The sequence below is a fragment of the Uloborus diversus genome, chromosome 1 (genome assembly GCF_026930045.1).
Source record: "Uloborus diversus isolate 005 chromosome 1, Udiv.v.3.1, whole genome shotgun sequence".
Lineage (NCBI taxonomy): Eukaryota > Metazoa > Arthropoda > Arachnida > Araneae > Uloboridae > Uloborus > Uloborus diversus.
The window spans coordinates 264850458-264872227 of NC_072731.1; the positions used below are offsets into that span (position 1 = coordinate 264850458).

The 21770-nt window shown below is 33.1% G+C and overlaps 2 protein-coding genes across 2 annotated transcripts in view; both read right to left on the bottom strand.

The window, feature by feature from the left end:
- Positions 1–7540, bottom strand: part of LOC129227410 (beta-parvin-like) — a 28579-nt gene extending 21039 nt beyond the window's left edge. The window contains exons 1-5 of the mRNA XM_054861967.1: positions 7378–7540; positions 7031–7120; positions 2702–2875; positions 727–870; positions 505–620 (exon numbers count right to left, since the gene is read on the bottom strand). Of these exons, the coding sequence (XP_054717942.1) occupies positions 505–620; positions 727–870; positions 2702–2875; positions 7031–7120; positions 7378–7489 (636 nt within the window). The 5' untranslated portion in view covers positions 7490–7540. The remainder of the gene's footprint in view (positions 1–504; positions 621–726; positions 871–2701; positions 2876–7030; positions 7121–7377) is intronic.
- Positions 7541–11387: 3847 nt separating this feature from the next.
- LOC129227420 (nose resistant to fluoxetine protein 6-like) overlaps positions 11388–21770 on the bottom strand; it is a 59193-nt gene continuing 48810 nt past the window's right edge. Inside the window, exons 13-15 of the mRNA XM_054861977.1 lie at positions 19627–19810; positions 17487–17629; positions 11388–11678 (exon numbers count right to left, since the gene is read on the bottom strand). Coding sequence (XP_054717952.1) covers positions 11436–11678; positions 17487–17629; positions 19627–19810 — 570 coding nt within the window. The 3' untranslated portion in view covers positions 11388–11435. The remainder of the gene's footprint in view (positions 11679–17486; positions 17630–19626; positions 19811–21770) is intronic.

Below are 21770 nucleotides of genomic sequence, written 5' to 3' on the forward strand. Positions count from 1 at the left end.
TTAAAGCACTAATTATACAATTAATCATTTTCACAATAAAAAGAAAGTGAATTATCCTGAACTTTTTATAGCTTCATGGTTTGCATTACAGCTGTATTTTCAAGAGCCATCTGGTATTTTCTTTTTACTGTGAATACTAATTTTTAGTTAAAAGCTTTGAATTAAGATGAAAAGATGGAAAACTTAAAAAATTTAATTTGCCTAACAAGTTTATGTTTGCAAGGCCAAACAGAGATTTTTTTTTAAAGTTCAAAACCTATTGTTTACCTCTGAAAAGTTGTGCGGTTTATAGAGAATTGCATTATATAGGTCGCTGTTATAAAGGTATTCTACTATATGAGGCGAATGATTAAATGATAAAACAAGCATTCGAATAGTGTCGTAGAATGAAAAGTTAGAAAGTTCCATTAAGTTCCGTCAGATATTATCCGAGTTATTAAGCAACAAAATAAGCGAGGGGCCATACAGTCCCCTCTGTCTTTCTAGTGTTAATCAAACTTTTACCTGCACAACGACGACATTTACAACCACATTTTCTGGCAACCGTACAGGAGCTCTGAAATGGCGAGCTAAAGCTACCAGTAAGTGAAGGATAGCAACAACATTTTTCGAATGCACACCTACATGAAATAAAAAAGTACGAAATAAACTAAATGTTTTAAGATTCAAAAAAGAAAGGAAAAAAACAAAGACAACGAAAAAAAAAAAGTTTTTTTTGAAAATTACTTTCAACATTCCATTTCGGCTGATTCCAAGAAGTGACGTTGAGAGTATTATTAGCTGCATCCAGAACTCTTTTCAGCTTCAACTTTTGGCCTTCTTCGGACTGTGTAACTTCAACGACATCTAGTTTAACATCCAAGAGTTTTTCTGAAATAGGATGAATTTTCAAAGAATTGATTTTTATCACTAGCTGTTATAATTCAGGGCATAACAATGGGGTTTTTTCCTTCGGTCAAAAGTATTATCTTTTGTCACTGAAATGGATAGAATGAGTAAAAAAAAAACATGGACCCAGGAAATACTTTCATTTTCCCAGCAGTTATTTTTAATTAATTTTTTTAAATGTCCGATTTTTCAAACAAGGCGTGGTCTTGATGACGTCACAAATGATGTGCTTTGGTGCATTTTTCTACCGCGTTTCCACATTATGAATCAATAAGCAAAATAAATATTGCGCTCTACGCTTGCTATCAACCCTATCGTTCCCAATACACGTGAGTTAAGGTGCGAATTAAATATTTTGCTATGTGATTGGCAACACTGAATAGCATTTCATCATTTGTGATGTCATCCGCAGAAGTGTAAACAATGAAAGCGCATCGATTTAAGTATTTTTTTTAAATTATTAAACTTACACAAATTATTTAAAAAATGGTCAGATCCTATGTTTTTAAGCATGCTCTTTCAGAAAAAAATACTTTTTAAATTTTGGAAACGACCCCATTATGAAAAGTACATGCAATGATTTAAGGTATTGCTCATTCGAAAAAACATAAAAATTAACAATTGAGACACTTTATAGAATAAAAACATTATACATGAGCTTCTGTCAGACTTTTGTTTCAGGGATGGTTTTACTAAACACATTTCTCGTAAAATCTACACGTTCAGTAAAATTTGATTTAATTTCTATAGTCTATGGATTTTGTTACAATAGGTATTTTATGTGAGATGTGCTATTTTAAGGTCATTAACATAAATAAATCAGTCCTTCCATTTTATCTCTTTTCAATGGTCAGGGTTCTCCAACTTAACATTCAAAACGGGGAGATTTATAAAAAGAGTTTAAATTCCAAAGATATACCTCGAGAAAACCTGTGTTGCATTATTTTAAAAGGTTTTAAAAATAAAACACTCAAATTGGGAATACAATTCAAATACCAAGATTTTAAAATTAACTTTGTATGTTACAAAGACTGAAACACTGAGTACATCTTTGTAATGACAGTAAAATTAAACAACAGCAAAAGAAAAAAAAGGGCATAACTTCTTTCAAAAACATATAAATACAGTAGGAGACCATTATAATGCTGACCTATATAACGCAATTCTTTATAAACCGCACAACTTTTCAGAAGTAAACAATAGGTTTTGAAGCTTAAAAAATCCCTCTGTTTTGCTTTGCAAAAATAAAAATTGTTAGGAAAATTAAATTTTGAAAGTTTTTCATCTTTCCATCTTAATTCAAAGCTTCTAAATTTAGAATTAGTTAATCATAATAAACAGAAAATACCAGATGGCTCTTGAAAATGCAGCTGTTATACAAACCTTGAAGATAGCAGAAATGCAGGATAATGCACTTTCTTTTGATTGTGAAACATATTTATTTGGGAATAACTAATTGTAGTATTGGTGCTTTAATATTCATTGCAGATAAAACTCATTCTGAAGTGCTAATATATAGATATATTCTGAATGTTAGTTTCAAAATTTGTGAAATGATCCATATAACGCAAAATCCTGTATAACGCAAAAGCTGTGGTCCCAAGGTGTGCGTTATAACGGTCTTCTACTGTATTGATAAAAAAAATGTATCATTTTTAGGAGCTGATAAAAAAAAAAGTTACCTAAATTATATGGGAATAAGAAAAATCGTCACAATTAATTTCATAAAACAACATTTTATCAAAAATTTAGTTTCTACAAAACTGTGCAAAGAAAGCAAAACATAATGTCGGAAAAGGAAAACAAAACTAACCTAATAGTTTCTGTAGCACTTGACCATCGTATAAATCTTCTTCAATATCTTTCACGATGATCCGATGTCCAGCCAGTTCATCATTTATCCACTCAATTAAAACATTAATGAGTTCCTTTAATTTAGGGTCGTCATAAGATGCAGGTTCGATCATGGATCTTTCTTCATATTCGTCTGTGAATAAATTCCCAAGTTATACAGTGTTCAAAAAAAATTATGAGGGTTATTTTACGTAACAGACTTTATTTTATTAAAAAACATAATAGTTCAAATATTTTTCAGTACGTAGACTTTGAAATATTTAAGTGACGCAACTGTATTGCCCAGCATTTTACAGTCTACCTCGAAAATAAAAGTTTTGTCATGTGACGCATGTTCGGCAATCGGGAGAAAAAAAAGTAAAATTTCCTATAAATAGGAATTTTATGGACTCCACAAAATTTGAATTTAGACCTTTTTGGCTATGTTTAAAAACCAAAACTTCAGTCATTTTTATACATTCTAACCAAAATCAGGCACAATCTTTTCACATTGACAGCAGCATGTATTAATGAATTAAGATTTGAAAATTTCAGAAAAATATTTTAAGGCTTAGAATTAAAGTAACTAAAACTAATGTACATCAACTTATCAGAATGTTGCCAATCTGTGTTAAATAAAAGCTATAAAAACAGGCAGGAAGCAAAGACAATATTAAAAAAACCAGGAAAACTAAAACTATTTTTATTTTTGAATACATGAAAAAAGATTTCACTAATTTTTCACAAATAACTATAATAATGAAATAGATGAAATTTTACCAAGAGAGATAACCTTCATTCTTTTTTTTTATTCTATACTTCTCTTCATGAAAATAAAAAAGAGAAAAATTAATTTTAATTTTGACATCTTGAATTCAAATTATGTTTTTCGCAATCAGGAGTGTGTGTATATAGGCGTGTTTTTGTGTGAGGGGTATGTGTGTATGTGTGTAGGGGGTATGTATGTGTGTGTAGGCATATGTGTTTGTGTCTGTGTGCTGACATAAGTGTGTGGGTAGTTGTGTGTATCAATGTGTGTGTGGGGGGGGGGTATGTGTATGTGTGTGTAGGCATATGTGTTTGTGTCTGTGTGCCAGCATGAATGTGTGGGTAGTTATGTGTATGTGTAGGTGTCTGTGTAGGTGTCTGTATGTATGCGTGTGTGTATGTGTATGTGCGTGTAGGTGTATGTGCGCAGGGGTCTGGCCAGAGCAAATTTGGGTCCGTTAACGGACCCTTCACAAAAATCCGATCAACCAAAACGGACCCTTCACAAAAATCCGATCAACCAAAACGGACCTTTCACAAAAATCCAATCAACCAAAACGGACCTTTCACAAAATCCCGATCAACCAAAACGGACCCTTCACAAAATTCTGATAAACAAAAACGGATCTTTCACAAATTGTTTATTGAAAGAGCAAATCTCAGATTAAAATAATACAGCATATTTCCTGTATAAAAACGATAATGGTTGGAAACTTTTTTAAAGTTAAATTAGAGGAATCAACTTATACAAAATCAGCTAATTTCGCAAAAGAAAAAAAAAATCGGCACTCTTGTGATGCTCCTTGGGGGCAAGCCATAAATAATTACTACGGCCAAATAAATATAATGCCTGTTGTTGGTTTCTTTGAAAGAAATTAACAGCTGAAAGTCAGTTTGGTTTATAATTTTGCTTGTTTGTTTTATGCAGCGGTGTTGTTGTAAACTTCTTTGAAAAAGCATCAACATTCTCTGAATAGGCGTAGTAAGCACTTTTCTCCCCACTCATGATTTAATAATCAATAATATACAGCGAAATGAACTTAGAACTGCAAAGGGTAGTAGGGGGGGGAGGGGATGGGATCGCTTCAGATAGGGTTACCAAATTCAAAGCGGTGCGATGTTTAACTGTTTATCGCCACTAAGCGTCTGGCGGTGCGATGTTAAACTGTTATTTTGGGAGAAAGTTATATGGGTTTGATTTTTCGATGCTAAAAAGGATAATTAACTTAAAATAAACTCTTTTATTTACCGTTTTTTTTCTATAGATGCCTACATTTTGATAAACGAAATCTTTTTACATCCGATATGAGAATCATATTTCATTCTTTTTTCAAGCTAACTTCACTTTATTAGGATGCAAATAAAGGAAAAGGATTCTTTATTTTTGTAAGAAAGCTTATTTCAGGTTTTTAAAGCGGAATTCCATTTTCTTTTATGAGTCAATAATTAAAATGCTGAATCGATCGTTTATTTTTTATTTTATTTATTTATTATTATTATTATTTTTGCTTCAACTGTGTCCAGATATTAATGATATGTTTATCATAGGGCTCTAAAATGCAATTCTAAAATAATTTTATCCAAAATATTTATTCTACAAGCCGTTTTTATACTTTTGATGCCTTCACTTTGAGGATTGCAATTTCTTTGCATCTGCTATGGGAATCTGATTTTTCGCATTTTCGATGTTTAGTACGCTTAGTTAAGAAGTAAACAAATAAATTTTTTTTTTTTTTGTAAAAATCACGGAATTTGTAAGTTTTAAACGAAATTCTGTGCTCTTAAACAGTGTCTTGGGTTAAAAATTTAAATGCTGAACCTCCCGACTGAATTTTTTTTCCTTACAGTTGTTTTAAATACTATACAAATAACATTTCTAGTATAATTTAACATGATGTAGAATGGTAGATAAATATTGATACTTGAGGGGTGCCCATCTCCCAGTGAGCGATGCCTCTCCCCCCCCCCCAAATACTAGAAAAGCACTAAAGAATGATATTCTCAACAGAAAAGAGGGAAAACACTCAACTTTAAGTGTCAATGATGCAGTTTCCACCATCTCAAGAGTCTAAACTTTCGTTTTTGCAAAAAAAAAAATTTTTTTTTTTTGCAAAATTATTTGATTTTTCACAAAAGTATTTGATTTTTCACAAAATTATTTGATTTTTCACAAAAAACGGACCCTGTGAAAAATCCTGGACAGACCCCTGGTGTGTGTAGGTGTATGTGTGTGTAGGTGTCTGTATTTAGGTGTCTGTATGTATGCGTGTGTGTATGTGTGTAGGTGTATGTGTGTATGTGTTTTCATGTCTGTGTATGTGTAGGTGTCTGTATGTATGCGTATGTGTAGTTGTGTATGTATGCGCGTGTGTGTAGGACATGGATGCAACCTGGAGACAGCTTTCGGTATAGGAGCAGCATCGTGAGGAGCCGGTCGACAATGATGGTGCGGAGGGTGGTGGTGGGAAAATAAAATGATAGCACACCAAAAGAGTCAAATGAAAGCAATAAGCAATCGTGATTGCTCAATAAGAAAATATAATCTACTACAAATCAGAAATTCAATTTTATTGCAGTTCAATTCTGTGACCAGAAACAGCAGACGATACTTCAAAAACAAAGATAGCCTTGTTTTAGAATACATCAACATAAAATGAAGAATTAGTGGGTGTTCTAATCATCCCTCAAACTTTGGGTAAAGTTCACTATGTGCATCATATTAAAAGCTTTAACATGCTGCAAAAATCAAACATTTTTTCTTTTTTTTTTTTTTGAGATAATACTTGCAAATTTATGATTTTCTTTGAAACGAAAATAAAAATCATGGAATTCTTTTTTTTTCTAAACAAAAGGTACCCTATGCTCACCCCGGCTCTCTTGACAACGCATACACAAAATTTCATGATGATATTGATTGAGTAGTTTGTGAAAACATAGAAGCAAACAAACAAATAACATTCCTATAATATGTAAAGAATAGTAATTATTGTAAAATATCATGCACTAATAAATAAAACTATGACCAATAGACAAAAAGGTATAAAAATTTAGTCAAAAAACTAACATAAAATTATTCTGCAAGTTGTTATTAATATTATTTTGATGAGGAATTTTTTTCAAAAGAGACAAGTTAAAACCTCCCATAATCCGTCAAATTATACAAAAAGCAGGGTGCTGGACCAGTTGTTGAGTTTCCTTGCTCTAAAATATACAAATATGAATTTTTAATATTTTTTAATAACTGTAGATAGTCATTTTGGGAAGAGATTTTTGTCCTGTTACTTTTTGTGCCATTACTAGCCCTCACATAAAGCCCCCCCAAGTGAACCACTCATTAACAAAAGGAAATATTTTATTTCTTAAATCAACTGAAAACGGACAATTCACTCTAAAAGAATTAAGATGGTGAACTTCATAATTTAAGGAAAAGAAATTATAAGATTAAAATTTGAAGCTAACCACTGAGAGCATATTCGATTTCTTGATTGTAGAGTAAACTTCCGCTGAAAAAAAAAAATCCATAGAAATTCTAAATATTTACCTAATATATAATCTCCAGGTAGGGCATCAAGCTGTGCTGGGCTACCAGGTGAATCAATAGCATTTTTGCCTTCAGCTGTAAGCTCCGTAACTACGAAAAGAAAAGATTTTTTTATTCATCTTTTAAAGCACATTGTTTTGTTCGTAATCATGAAAATTTCTTCGTATTTAACATTTATTCATGACATGAGATTTAATATTACAAAAAGTACAGCCTTGTTTTTAAAAACGCAAGCAGTTGTTACAGATCTTCAGACACTTCCAAATAAGGCAATGCCATTCATGAAATGAATGAGAAGAAAACATGATCTAAAAATCAGCAGAGATGGATTTGGAACGCATAATTACCTTCTTTGATTTTCTTTCTTCGTCCTAGAGTGCCTAAATATTCCAAAAACGACTCTTCTTTCTTCTTTTGAGGGGTTACAGGCCGAGGAGATTTTGGGCGTGGAAGAGCCATGATTTTTTAAGCAGCCTTTCAATCGGTCGCATCAAAATGTTTGGGTTTTTCTTCTTCCGGAAGTTTGCGTAGGTCGTAACTTCCGGTCGCTTTAGAGAAGTTGGGTTGTTTTAGTGCTACTGCTCAATTATGATGGCCTCCAAGTATTCGCCCCCCCCCCCCTCCCTCCAGAAAAAAATGTGGAATCTTATTTAATGAATAAAATCCCTCTTTGAAATGGTTTGGAGCAGACTGCGCCACTGTGGCTACATTCGGAAACAGGCACCGGTGCGACCGGTGCCTGCCATCGCAAGCGTTCGGAAACGATCGAGTCCCAATACGTTTTCAATTACGGACTGATTATTTTGAATGAGGGGGGGGGGCGGGGTTTGAAGGGTATTTTCATGCTTTGGGGTATTTAGTGCATTGCGCCTTTACTCCTTGGGGCATGAGCAGCTCTGAATACAAGAGCATGCTTAAAAACATTGGATTGCTATTAATATAACTGTTTAATGGCAACCCTTTTTTTTTATAACAATGCGTAAAGTAGCGCGCCAAAGTACATCAATTGTCACGTCAAAGACCACGCTTTATTTCCCGAATAGAACACAAAAAAAAAATGATAATAATAAATTAAAAATAACTGTGGGGGAAAATAAAAAAAAGTTCTGGCTCCATGGTTTCTTTTTTTTTTTGCTCATTCTATCAATTTTAGTGACTTAAAAGTAGTATTTTTGACTGAAGGAAATACCCCCACTAAATTTAAAAAATCTGTTCCAAAATTTAAAAAAAATCTGTCATTTTCCTTTAAACCGTTGATAAGTCTTTTTTTTTTTTTTTTTTTTGGCAGCTAAAATAAGTATGTGTTTAGGTTTATAAACCTTCTGTTCACGGGAGTTAGAAATAAAATGATTCTTCTGTACATTTTTTAAGAAGCATGCGCAATTGCTTTTCCTTCTGAAATTGCTTAAATCCAGGGTGACTAAATGTTTAAATTTCAGAGGCGGCAAACATGATCAAGCTTAGAACACCTTACCCCCCCCCCCCCTTGATTTTTTTTTTTTTTTTTTTTTTTTGAAATCTGAAGAACTTGCAGGAAGCACTTGTGCCAAATCTTCAACACTGCGAGGTGGAGAAAAGACTTGAAATCGCCGTCCCATACATTTATCTTCTCTCTTTTTTTTTTTTGTAGGTAGAAAAGGGAGCAATGTTTATTACTTCGAAGGAAATACAGAAACTAACAGTTGCAAGTCGTAAAACATATCAATTTTTAGGAAAGTCTTTGGTTGCGTTAGTGGAGCATAGGAAGGACGAAAGTTTCGGTATCAGTGGAAGTAGTGGAGAAAATGTTCGAGTCTGAAGTTTTAAAATTCCTTCTTCAGGCAATCTTTCACAGAAATAGAAAGGAGAGGAGGCGGAAAAAGCGGTGGGTGGTCAAAATTGAAGTAAAAAATTGCATTGTGGTAAAAATAGGGAAAAGGAAAGGTTTAAGTTCCCACCAGAACTTTTTTTTTTTTGAAATTGAAGTTAATTTTAGACTATTATTGAAAATGATAGTGAGAGGATCAGACGCTAATCAGAAACTTTCTGGAACTCAAATTTTAAATACGCTATTGCTTTCAATCTTGCCTTGAATAGGGGAAGATTCGAGAAATCTCTCCGGTAATGCTTCGACACTGAAACACCATTTTTGGTCATGTTCCAGTAATGCAGGGCCAGATTACCGCACAGGTCAGCTAAACCTGGGCCTGGGGCCCCATATTACTAAAAAAATTTGCATAGCATTACAAATTTTCGAAAAATACATGTACTTTTAATAATAAAAAAGTAATGCCTTGCTAATTAGAGAAAACTTCCCTAAAGGAGGACTTTTATTCATTTTGCAAGTAGCGAATTTACCATGTCACAATTATGAGGGGGCTCCGAAGGGGATTCACAAATGCACATCATAGGTGATTTACATAGTTCTGTGATAGACAAAGAGACCTCCAAAAATGCACTTCTACAGGCCCCAAACCTTGTAAGTCAACCACTGCATTCCGCTATAGAGTCTTCTAGGGGTCTTCAAGTTAATATGGGCCTAGGGCCTCACTTTTAGTTAGTCGGGATATGCGGTCCCATTTTTGGGCTACCAATAAGAAGGAAGGGTAAGGAGACCTTTTCTGGAAAGGTTTTCGAAATTAAAGTTTTAAAAAGTAAGTTTGAGGCTATCTCTGTAGTCGTTAAAGTTGCAGGAACTTTGGTTAGGAGTCTTGCTCCGATATTTTTCCAAACTGAATTCTTAAAGGCGTAATTTCAAACAGTCTTTGGTGGTAAAATTAGGGGAAAGATGGTGATTTGGGCTCGGAGACGCTCCCATTGACACTTTTCGAAATTGATGTTTCAAAATGATTTTTAGGTATTAATGACTTCAGGAAAAAAGTCAAATACTAGGAAAATTTGCGACCCTGCAGTTTTAAAACCGCAATTTTAAGTTACAGATTGAAAAAAGGATTGTGGTTACTCTGTCTCGAAAATGCTTCGAAATTGGAGGCCAAAAATGTACTTTGAGACAAATGTTTGGTAACGCTAGGGGAAAAAAGGTTTGAGGGCTATCTCGGAAATTTTTCAAAATCGAGATTCACAAAACGTCTTACAAGTGGCGGGAGGAGACAGATCCTTAACCGATAATTGTTTTAATTTTACATACCCTGAAACAGCATTTTAGGCTACGTCTGACTAAGTTTTTAAAGGAATGGATGGTTAGGACCTCTCCTTCGGAATTTTCGGAAATTGAAGTCCTAAAAATGCAGTTTTTGGTTATCTGCCGTGATATTGTTGAAGGGAGCTGGGATCAAAGCAAAGGCGCTCATATGCAAAATTGTAAGGGAGTTGGGAGCTCAGATATTTTCTCCATGGTTTAACAGGATATTTTCCCCATGGAAACTGATTTCAGTGCAGATTAGAGCTATTAAAATTTGACATTTTGTAATAACTAATTCATAAACGGCAGAAGAAGAAATGTTTTTACCTTTTTGCAAAGAAAAAAGTACTAAAAGCAAGGAAGTTCTAAACTCTAAGGGGGGGGGGGCTTGAGCCCCCACTTGCTCCCCCCCATATGGGAGTCCATGGATCAAAAGCTCTTACCAGGAAATTGTCCGCAATTAAAGGTCTTAAAGCAGAATTTTGGGATATTTTTTGGTCTCTTAAATGGCGTCATAATGCCCGTTTTAATCCGTGTTTGGAGCAACACTTGAATTTACCGCCGTCTGAAACTGTTGCCCGATACGTGGGCTCCGACTCCTCCCACCTCCCATAAATCCGGAGAAGCTGGGAAGCACCTATCTTTTGATTACACAATTAGTGAAGCAATTCAAGTTCTGTGCGCAACTCTAGCTCTTGCGTCCCCCCCCCTCTGCAAAGTATTTTTTTGGTGGGAAAAGCTGGAAAATAATTTTTGAACAAACGACAACCTTTGTAACGTTTTTCAACTTTGCAATGAACTGAACGTAAAAAAATAAATAAATAAATAAAAAAAATAATAAAAATACTAAAAATGTAGTTTATCCAGTAATTAGTTTAATGTTACTAATACGAAGTGATTTTTTAAAAATTACGTTAAAAAATATTTAAAAAAAATCAATTTTCAATTTCATAACTTTTTTCAAGATTGTGTTTGTGAACCAAAAAATTTCCTATGCCAGAAACGGGGGAGGCGGGGGGGAGATGTAGTTTACCCAGCAATTGGTTTAATGATACTAATATGAAGCAATTTTTTTTACACATAGTGCAAAATTAATTACGTAAAAAAAGAAAAAAAAATCAACTTTCAATTGCATAATTTTTTTCAAGATTTTTTTTTTTTTTTTTGTTAACCAAAAACGTTTCCAATGCAAGAAAAACTTCATGATTAATGACAAAAGACAACTACAATGAAAAATATTTTATTTTACAAAAATATGAAAAAAATCGTCTATCGAACTAGTTCTCAGTAGGATCCTGTGTTGTTCGTTTCTGCAATGGACCACAATTTGCACGTTCCTTGAATCGTGTTTTGAGTCAGCAGTTCTCCTTTATGAATGTTGAAATTGTTCAGCGGCGTGACGTCAATTTGTCGAGTCCTTTTTGAGGAGAATACAGACTTAATGGATGCCAGTGGCATTTCCAGCATCATGAATAGAAAATATCCTAAGACGTAGGAAGCCATGATGTAAGAGCCCGCTCTTAGCATCTAGAAAGAAAACATTTTTTTTTTGAAATGTGTAAATATAAACTGATCAAGCATTAAGGCATGACAGGGGGGGGAGTTAAATCAATATCCATTCCTCTTGGTCATAAAACATCTTAGCAATCATAGCATTAATATATTTGCGGGCTGTTATAGGGGTGCCCACAGGGGGGGATTATGGCGCAAGCTACGCCATCAAAATTTGGGGGGGGGGGGGGATTTTAAATTTTTTCAAATTTATTTATTTAAATTCATTTATTGATTTATTTTTAAATCGAATTATTTATTTTATTTTATTCTGTTCATATTTTATTTCATTAACTAGCAAAAATACCCGGCGTTGCCTGGGTCAGTAATAATTATTAGAAAAATCGTTACTTGCTTTTGTTTTCTGTTTTAAGTGAAAAAATTTAAAACATCTTTTTGACGTGATTAAATATCGAGTTTCTTCCTTACCCATAAAACTAAAATAGCAATAAGTATAAAGAACAAAGTAGTATTGATTTAGAAACGAAAGCACTATATTTAAGCATCTACACAAATTTAAAAAACATGAAATTCATGTTTAAAAAGATTAATCTGTTGATACTTTTTTTTAACATGGAGTCTAAAACCTTCTCTGTATGGCTAATGAAGTACGAAGTGATTAAAAAAAAGTAGCTGCGCTCGTAATCCCCTTATACTTGCTTTAGTTATTTCGGGAAATTTCAATCATTGTGGCTCTTGGTGCGATTTTACCGAATTTGCGAAAGTCGTTTCGGGATACCTTCGATGATGCTCCCCCATTCTTTCCTTACTTTGTAAAACGATATACAGTCGACGCTCATTATAACGACCACACATTACAAAGACCATTCCATTATAACGACCAATGGTGAAAGCCCTAACATTGTCCCTATGAACTCTATGTTTATTTGCTTTCGGTATAACGACCATTCTATATCGCCAAATCCAATACAGCGACCGAATTCTGCTGACACTTTTTCGGGTTTTTTTTTTCAATAAAACAAATTAGTAACTTGAAATGACCTTAACTATTGTTTATGGACAGCTGCATGGAGTCTCCAGTGCTCAATCCAACTTTGAGAGGGCTGTAGAGGAATTACCACTCACTGTAGTACAAAAAAAATACAGGGAGGAAAAAAGTGAAATTTCCGGATGCTGGTTTTTAAGATTTTGTTCCTGCACTCGATGAAGGTGAAGATTACAAAGTGGATATCCTTACAGCTTTGCATTTCTCTAAAGCAGCATGAAATGAAGTCTCAGAAAAGACCATCATGAATTGCTTTAATCACTCTAATTTTAAAAAGCAAAAGGAAACAGAATCTATTGCTGAAGTGACTGGTCAGGCAATCCAAGAGGAAAATATCGATGAAGAAGATGAAATGCTGTTAAATGTTTTCTAAGAAAATGGAATTGGATGAATCGTTAAACTTTGACAATTATGCTTATGTTGATAATGATTTAGAATGCGTGGGATATCTCATTTTGCAAAAAAAAAAAAAAAAGGGGGGGGGGTGGTATCAGAATCAGATGAAGAAGAAAAAATTGAGACCAAATTTCCTGGTATAAAAAATGTTTCGAATGCTCGAGGGACTTATAAATGTTTCTTTGAAAGGCAAGAAAAACACAATTTATCATCTATAACTAAATTGGAAAAGTTTGTTTTGTAAACATCATGTGTGCTAAAGAGGCAAACAACTGTTTCTGTTTTCACCTTCGAAAAATAAACGATTTGAATGCATGTAATAAATTTTTTCCCATGTTTTCTAGTTTAAAATAAGTTTAATATTTGTGCCCACAATTTTTTTAGAATGCGTATAATAAAAAATAATTTGGGCATTTAACGCGTATCTTTGAAAAAACTAGCTGCGTCGCCCGGGTTTGCGCGGTCCACCTCGAAAATAAAAGTTATGTCAAGTGACGCGAGTTCAACACTCAGGCTTGAACCAAAAAAAAAAAAAGTCAGTGAAATTTTGCGGCAGATTGCGGAACCCCCCCCCCCAAAAAAAAAGTAAACATTTTAAATCCCCTGATTACACGAAAAGCCTCAAAACAAAAACAAGAATTTTACCTGTTCATATTCGAGAAAAAAAAATGGCAACAGATCTTTTATCTTAATGATTTTCTTCACGCTATACATTTTAATAAAAGCGAAAGTTGAGATGAAGCACTGAATAATAATTTGAATGGAGGAAAGCCTTCGAAAAATATGGATTTTATTTTGAAATCTAAGAGTCATAATTAATAATTTTTAATTGATATCTCCGCTAATTATTATCGGAGGATTATGTTAAATAGCCAAACATGAAGACGGGAAGATGACGAATCCATCGATACCTGGTTCGATGGTCAGTTCACTGTCGTTCGGGAGAAGAAGCTTGGACATAGATAGATAGATAGATACTCAGATTTTATATGTATAAGATTTACATTAGAGATACATTTTTAATTCTACCCTTTACAACGACCACTCGTTATAAAGACCTTTTTCTGTGGCACGGAGAGGGTCGTTATATCGAGCGTCGACTGTATTAATTTTCGTTGCAAAGATATCGTCGCCAGATGCTGAGACATTTTTGGTCACCATAAAATGGCGCTAAACAGTTTCATCCGAAATGTTACCGAAATAAGTAATAAAATTTGGTGATTGTTTGAAATTGTGCAAAAGGGAAAATTAATGGAAGTTTTTGTGCTGTTTATGGATTTGCCTAATTTAGTTGCTGGATTATTTAATACAGTAAAAAAAGTCTTTTGAAAATTTTTTGATTGGCGATATTTTGTTTACATGGTGAAAGCTGAGAAACATTATGACGTAGTCTTCGGCTTCAAAAACAGCAACGTTGAAAAAACTGCCAAATGCATCAGCTACGGAAATCTTTCTGCAAATATTTTGGCGATCTGCTGGTTGTTTGGATAATGAGTAAGTGTTCAATCAGCATAAATAATAATAAAAACCATTAGTTACATTAAAGTTCCGTTTAAATGGAAAATCATCAGCCAAATCATGTATTATTTGCCAATCTTGGGCAAATATCTTACTTCAAGATCTGACTTGAGAAAAGCCTTGAACAATCACGAAAAGCAAAGAAAGTCAGCAATACAACAATTGTCGCTATCGACAGGGAGTTGAGAAGATACACTAAATACTGTATTGAGTTGAGGAAAGCCTTCGAACATGGATCTAAAAAGCTCATAACTCGTTTTTTATTCTACTTAGAAATTTCGTAACAGGTGCCATCTTCAGCAGAAAAATCAGAGCTTTCGATGGACATATAATGTAAATATGTGCAAGTATTTTTTCATCCCAATATTAGAGAATTTATACAAAAATTGTGTTTTATTGCCCCCCTAAGGGGGTTTTGCCCCCCATAACGGGACGAAAACTACCCTATGTGTTATTCTGATGCATAAGCTATATTATTGTAAAGTTTCATCAAAATCCGTTCAGTAGTTTTTGCGTGAAAGAGTAACAAACATCCATACATCCATCCATACATCCATACATCCATACAGACAAACTTTCGCATATATAATATTAGTAAGATTTATTAATTGCTTCGTGTTTGTGTATGTTATTGGTGTGGTACAGAACTTTCTAATAAAATAATAATAATAATAAAAAGTAAATAAATAAATAAATAAATAAATTTAAAAATAAATAAATAATAAAATTTAAAAATAAATAAATTAATTAATTAATAAAAAAAAGGAATAAATAAATTTAAAAAAATTAAAAAATAAATTATAAAAAATATTTTTTAAAAATAAATCAAAAATTTTGTGGGGGAATTTGCGCCATTGAACTTGGGGGGGGGGGGATGAGCACCCCTGGGTTGTTATGAACCAGAAGATAAAAAGTTCTGGTAGCATTCTCTGAGAAAATGTCATCTCGACAGGAAGACAGAACTGTTATTAAAAATTATGTAAACTGTAGTACCAAGAGCGGCTTGAAAATAAATATGGATGCAAAATTTACATTTGTACGAAATTTAGAATATTGAAATTCTGTTAAATTTCTTTAAATTTTTTATAAGTATTTAGTTCTAATAATAGATGGCAGCACTAAAGTAACGCCTGCCGCATTTATTTCGCTTTCGCTACCTACGCTCAGCTCAGACTTAGCGCATGCATGTATGCAACCGAATGCAGCAATTCTTGGGAAGATCTGGATTTATCCTTTATCTAGCTTAGGGGCCCCCAATTCCGAAACGATGGCATGATTCAGAAAAAAAAGGGAGAAAATAAACAATAATAACAAAAAGTATTTTGAAAAAAAAAAAAAAAATCATTTAATGCATTTTCTTTGAAAAATTTAGACTCCCCCCCTCCTAAGATATAGTCTGCAGAAAAGAGAGAGAATCAATTTTCAAGAATCTGCGACAAACTTCGCACGTGGAAACGTCAGGTTATTTCTGCAACCAGGCTTCAGTAAATTAATTGATTTTGAAATTAATTTATTTTTGGTTAATTCATCATATATTTACCATTGTGCAAAAAGTTAAAAAATCGCTTCACACAAAACAATTCTGTAGGTTGTTTTCTCTTAGATGTTATTTTTTTTTAGAGTTCCTTGTCACCCCTAAAACACGTATCTGCATTTCTCAATAATTGTGCAATTTTAAATTTATCATAATGTTTCAGAGAGCAATACACGCTACTTTCCTGCAAAAACCATTTAATTGATACATACAGTGAAGCACCGTTTATACGTTTCTGAAGGGACTGCATGAAAAGCGTACAAATGAAAAAACGTATAATAGGTATACGCTAATGTGGCTTGGACTCTCTAGGGACCAATTTAACCCCTTCAGACCTGGTGTCCGGTATACCGGACATACACTTTAAACAGCTGCTAATCATTTAATAATTGATTTAATTAGTTGATTTTTTTTTTTTTTTTGTAGTTGACTCTTTAAATTCTACTTATTATAATCTGTGAAGTAATTTTTCGTTTGGGGATTGACAACACTGGCATATAAGGATTGAGAGGTAGAGAGTGGCTCATTTTCCCAACCATGGATTTTCATCTGAAAAGCGAGGTTTCTTCCTGATTTTTTTAAAAATATACAATTTTTAATTGATCGTTTCAAACGCTTATATTATGTTTCATAATTGTTTGTAGAACATTTTATAATGAAGTTTGTTCGGTATTTTATCGTTTTTGTGTAGAAATATTGATTTTAAAAATATAAGACCGGAATATTGGACGTGCCATAACTCTTTTAATTTTTCTCCTACAAACTCAAAATTTTGTCTACAAGATACCCTTTACCATAGTACACTGTGTACCAAATATCAACACTTTTAGTCCAATATTTCATAATTCCGACTGAAGGGGTTAAAAAACGTATAAATGATAAAAACGTATAAAAGAGAAACGTATAAACGGTGCATCTCTTTACTTGACTGATCTTATTTATTTCAGCATCAGATTGTAGTTATCTGTTCAAAATACTTAAATATAACAATTATCAAAATATCTTGTCGGTTATATACAGGGCCGACGAGAGGCAATGTCAGCCTAGCCGGGAAACTAAAGACTCCACCCTTGAGGAGGGGACTTGAGCGCTTAGATTCTAAGAAGTATAAATTTAAAAAGTTTTATGGGAAGGGGAAGGCAACCACAATGAGAAGGGGCAAGCCTTGGCTCTCGGCGGCCCTGGTTTTATACATAGACAAGATTGTAACCATTTTTTGCGAAACGCCTGTTTTCATGACCAACAAGAATGCTCTCAGCCTTGTTTATAGCAGCTGATTACGGTTTCAGATCACGCAAAGATGGGGCTTACGAACAGGAAGTCTGCTTACCAATTCCCAGTGGTCATAATGGTGAATGGTTCTCGCTGTTCCGAGTGTGAAAGCGATGATGACGACGTGAAGGAGATACGAATAATAGCTAAGTCTGTACAACGGGTCGAATATCCTCCAAGAAAATATAGCATTCACGAAACCTAGAAGAATAAAGACATTTACCTCTTTAAGAAAATTTTAATACCGATTTATTCTTTTGACTAGTAAGAAAAATTTAATACTTGTCATAAAAACGTATTCATGAAAAATAATATTTTACTCTTCGTGAAAAACACATAATTAAAATTAACAAGTAACTAAAATTAAAAATTAAAAAAAAAAAAGAAAAATTAATTTGAATTTTGACATCTTGAATTCAAATTATGTTTTTCGCAATCACGAGTGTGTGTATGTAGGCGTGTGTGTTTGTGTGTGGCGGGTATGTGTGTTTGTGTGTAGGGGGTATGAATATGTGTGTATAGGCATGTATGTTTGTGTCTGTGTGCTGGCATAAGTGTGTGGGTAGTTGTGTGTGTGGGGGGGGGGGTATGTGTGTGTGTGTGTGTAGGCTTATGTGTTTGTGTCTGTGTGCAGGCATGAATGTGTGGGTAGTTGTGTGTATGTGTGTGTATATGTAGGTGTCTGTATGTATGCGTGTGTGTCATGTGTTTGTGTGTGTATGCGTTTATGTATGTGTGTGTATGTGTTTGTGTGTAGTTGTGTATGTAAGCGCGTGTGAGTAGGACATGGATGCAACCTGGAGGCGGCTTTCGCTATAGGAGCAGCATCGTGAGGAGGTTGTCGATGGTGAGGTGATGGTGTGGAGGGTGGCGGTGGGAAAATAAAATGATAGGACGCCAAAAACAGTCAAATGAGAACAATAAGCAATCGTGATTGCTCAAAAAAAAAAAAATAAAAAATAAAAAAAAAATGGGCTGAGTCGCAAATGTAGATTTATGAGAAAGAATTTAAAATCCTTTTAAAAGCCTTATTTCAATTGCAAGTATTTGACAACTAGCAATAAAAATTTTATACTTATCATAAACAACGTATTCACGAAGAAAATGCTTTGTTCCTCGGGAAAATGATATAATATGATTAGAAAAATTGAAAAAGTATGGACTGTGATTTTTAAAAATAATAATGATAATAATCATAATGATAATAATGATAATAATAATAATAATAATAATAATGGATGAATTTTGTATTTCATGAAATAAAATAGTTTTTCTTCTTCAAATTCTTGTATTTTTTTATTGTTTTGCTGTTGGTAATTTTACTGTTTAACACATTTTAAAAATTGTTATCATAGTTTATTTGATTTAACTTTTAGCTCCAATCTCATGTATCTGCGATACATGAAAACCATTGATGAAAGATCAAGTGCTTTTGCAATAAAAAATAAATAAAAATTAGTAATAATGGATGGTAATTCCTATTATCATTAGAACAACTACGATAAATAAAGGATTGGCATAATGATGAGAGTAATAATAATACTAATAATGATGGATCGTTCATTATTATTTTTATTACAACTGTGGTAGTGATAATCGATTGTCATAATTAGAACGATAAAAATAACTTAGTCATTTTGATGAGAGTAATAATGGATTGTCTTAATAAAAATAATGATAATAATAAAAATGAATCGTTTTTCTTATTACTAACACAACAGTGGTAATAATAATCGATAGTCCTAATAAGAACGATAAAAATAATGTATAGTCATTATCATGTTTATAATATTAATGGTGGATTATTGTTATTAATATTATTATTGGATTATTCAATGATAATAATAATGGATTGTCATAATAATAATAATAATGATAATAATAAAAATTAATCGTTTTTCTAATTACTAACAAATCGGTGGCAATAATAATCGATAGTCCTAATAAGAATGATAAAAATAATGTATATTCAATATCATGTTTATAATATTAATGTTGCATTATTGTTATTCCTATTATAATCATTAGAACCGCAATAAGAATAATAATGGATCATTATTATAATTTTTGCAGCAGAACTAACAATAGTAATGGATTATTGTTAGCATTATTTTTATTAGAACAGCAATAATAACAATAATCATGGTTATGATTTTTAAACAATAATAAAAACAATAATAACGATCCCGTGGTGTTACCTCCAGTGTCAAAAGCACAAGCGACCAGTACCCAAGCCACGCACAGTCCAAAAACCGTCCTGTGATTTCCAGCGTAGATCGCAGACCAATAAGCTCCCAGTGCGTCGGTACGATGAACGTACAACACGTACATCAAGCCATAGATCAGAGCTATGCAAGCGATCCAAATGATCCCGGACAAACACTGAAAATGAAAAACTGATTAATTACCACTGTAAAAAAATGTAGTACAGCAAAACCTGTAAAGTTGACCACCTGTCTATATTGACCGCTTTTGTCAGGAACGGAATTAGTTCTATCTTGTATAATGAAGGAAAACCTCTGTAACTTGACGACCTGTCTATCTTGAACACTAATGTACCCCAAATTTGGTTTGGAGTATTGTAAGAAACGGTTTGTAAGTCGACCACTTGGTTTATTTTTTAAAGCTTAATTCAGCAAATTATTTTATGTTATTTTTTTTATAGCTTTCCAAGAATATTTTTGATGCCAGACCAGCATTTTACGAACTATATAAAACAGCATCATAACTAAACCTCCTTGTAAGTTTAACCACATTGGAAAACTACTAAGAACACTTTTGTTCTCCAAACTTGTTTTTCTTTTGTTGTTCTATTTGAGATGACCTTTTGTACTCTGTTCAATGAAAGCATGTGTCAGTAGAAAAGTACAAAGTATTTTTTCCAGTTGCAATATTTCGTGGCATCACTGGAATTGTGCTAGAGTAAAAGTTACTTGCATTGCATTGTTTCTGGTGCAAGAGATTAAGAAATAGCACATTTTCATTTTCAACTCCAGAGAAAATTAGCTGACACATATGGAATTTCCAAAACTAGTGTCTAATAGGTGCGCCAAACTTCAATAAAGAGTTATTTTGTTGAAAAGTAGATCATCATGGTTACAAATGTATTAAATGTATATGAGAAAAAAAATAAACGAAATTTTTTTTATTTTTTATTAGCTATGTATTAATATAAAATAACATTTTATAAACAATGAATTTTTTTTGATAAATTTACTAAAATTTTAAATTTACATGACACATTATACGTCATTCTGAGAAAATAACCTCTAAAATTATTTGAATAACATTTTAAATTATTGTTTCAAAGTAATGTTAAACAATGAAAGTGAATTGAACGGAAAGAGTAAGCGTCAATTAGTCAAAAAATGAATACATGGTGCAAGAAATGACAAAAAAAAAAAAAAAAATCTATATCCCCTTTCCCCTTTATAAGTTGGCCACCTGTCTAAGTTGACCACCAAAGTACTGCACCGCAAGTGGTCAACTTACACAGGTTTCACTGTACTAATATTTCTGGAATTCTGGAAAAGTTTCTGAATATTCTAGAACACTTTTTGAAAAATACTCAGATGTGATCTTTAAAATTACAGTAAGAGGTTTGTAAACCACCCAGAACAGCTTTTAAGAACCACAGAAAAAGAATCATAAGAGTGCACCGCAGCAGCGCATATTTAGGAACGTTTAGGATTTTTTTTTTTTTTTTTGCAGTGTTGAAGCGAACGCTGTTTTGTATCGTTAAACTTTTCAGAAGCATTTCTCCTACAAGCAAGATACTCTAATTATAACAATTATATATCTGGGCACGAATTCCAATCAATTTTAAACGTTTGAAAATAATCAAAATAGAATAAAAAAGTACCTAAAATTTTTTATATACTAATAATGTGCTTAAGCTTCAAATAATATTACATATATTCATAAAATACACCGCCAGCTCAGTCATTCCATCCGAAGACTGCAGTTTCGTCCTTATTAGCACGCAACAGCACAGAATAGAAAGTGACGGAGCTGGAGGTGGAAAAACTATTAAGGGAGCCAAGATAGCCAAACAAACTGGAAGCTAATATGGAATTGACGCTGACCATTCGAGTGACCGAAACAATGGTTCGGTTCAACTCGAAGATTGAAGGCAAGGCTTGGTATTTTCAGTAAGTTACCGATGTACTTACTGTACCGCTGTTCAGTAGGTAACTTACTGAAAATATTACATTGAAGATTGAAGGCAAGGCTTGGTATTTTCAGTAAGTTACCGATGTACTTACTGTACCGCTGTTCAGTAGGTAACTTACTGAAAATATTACATTGAAGATTGAAGGCAAGGCTTGGTATTTTCAGTAAG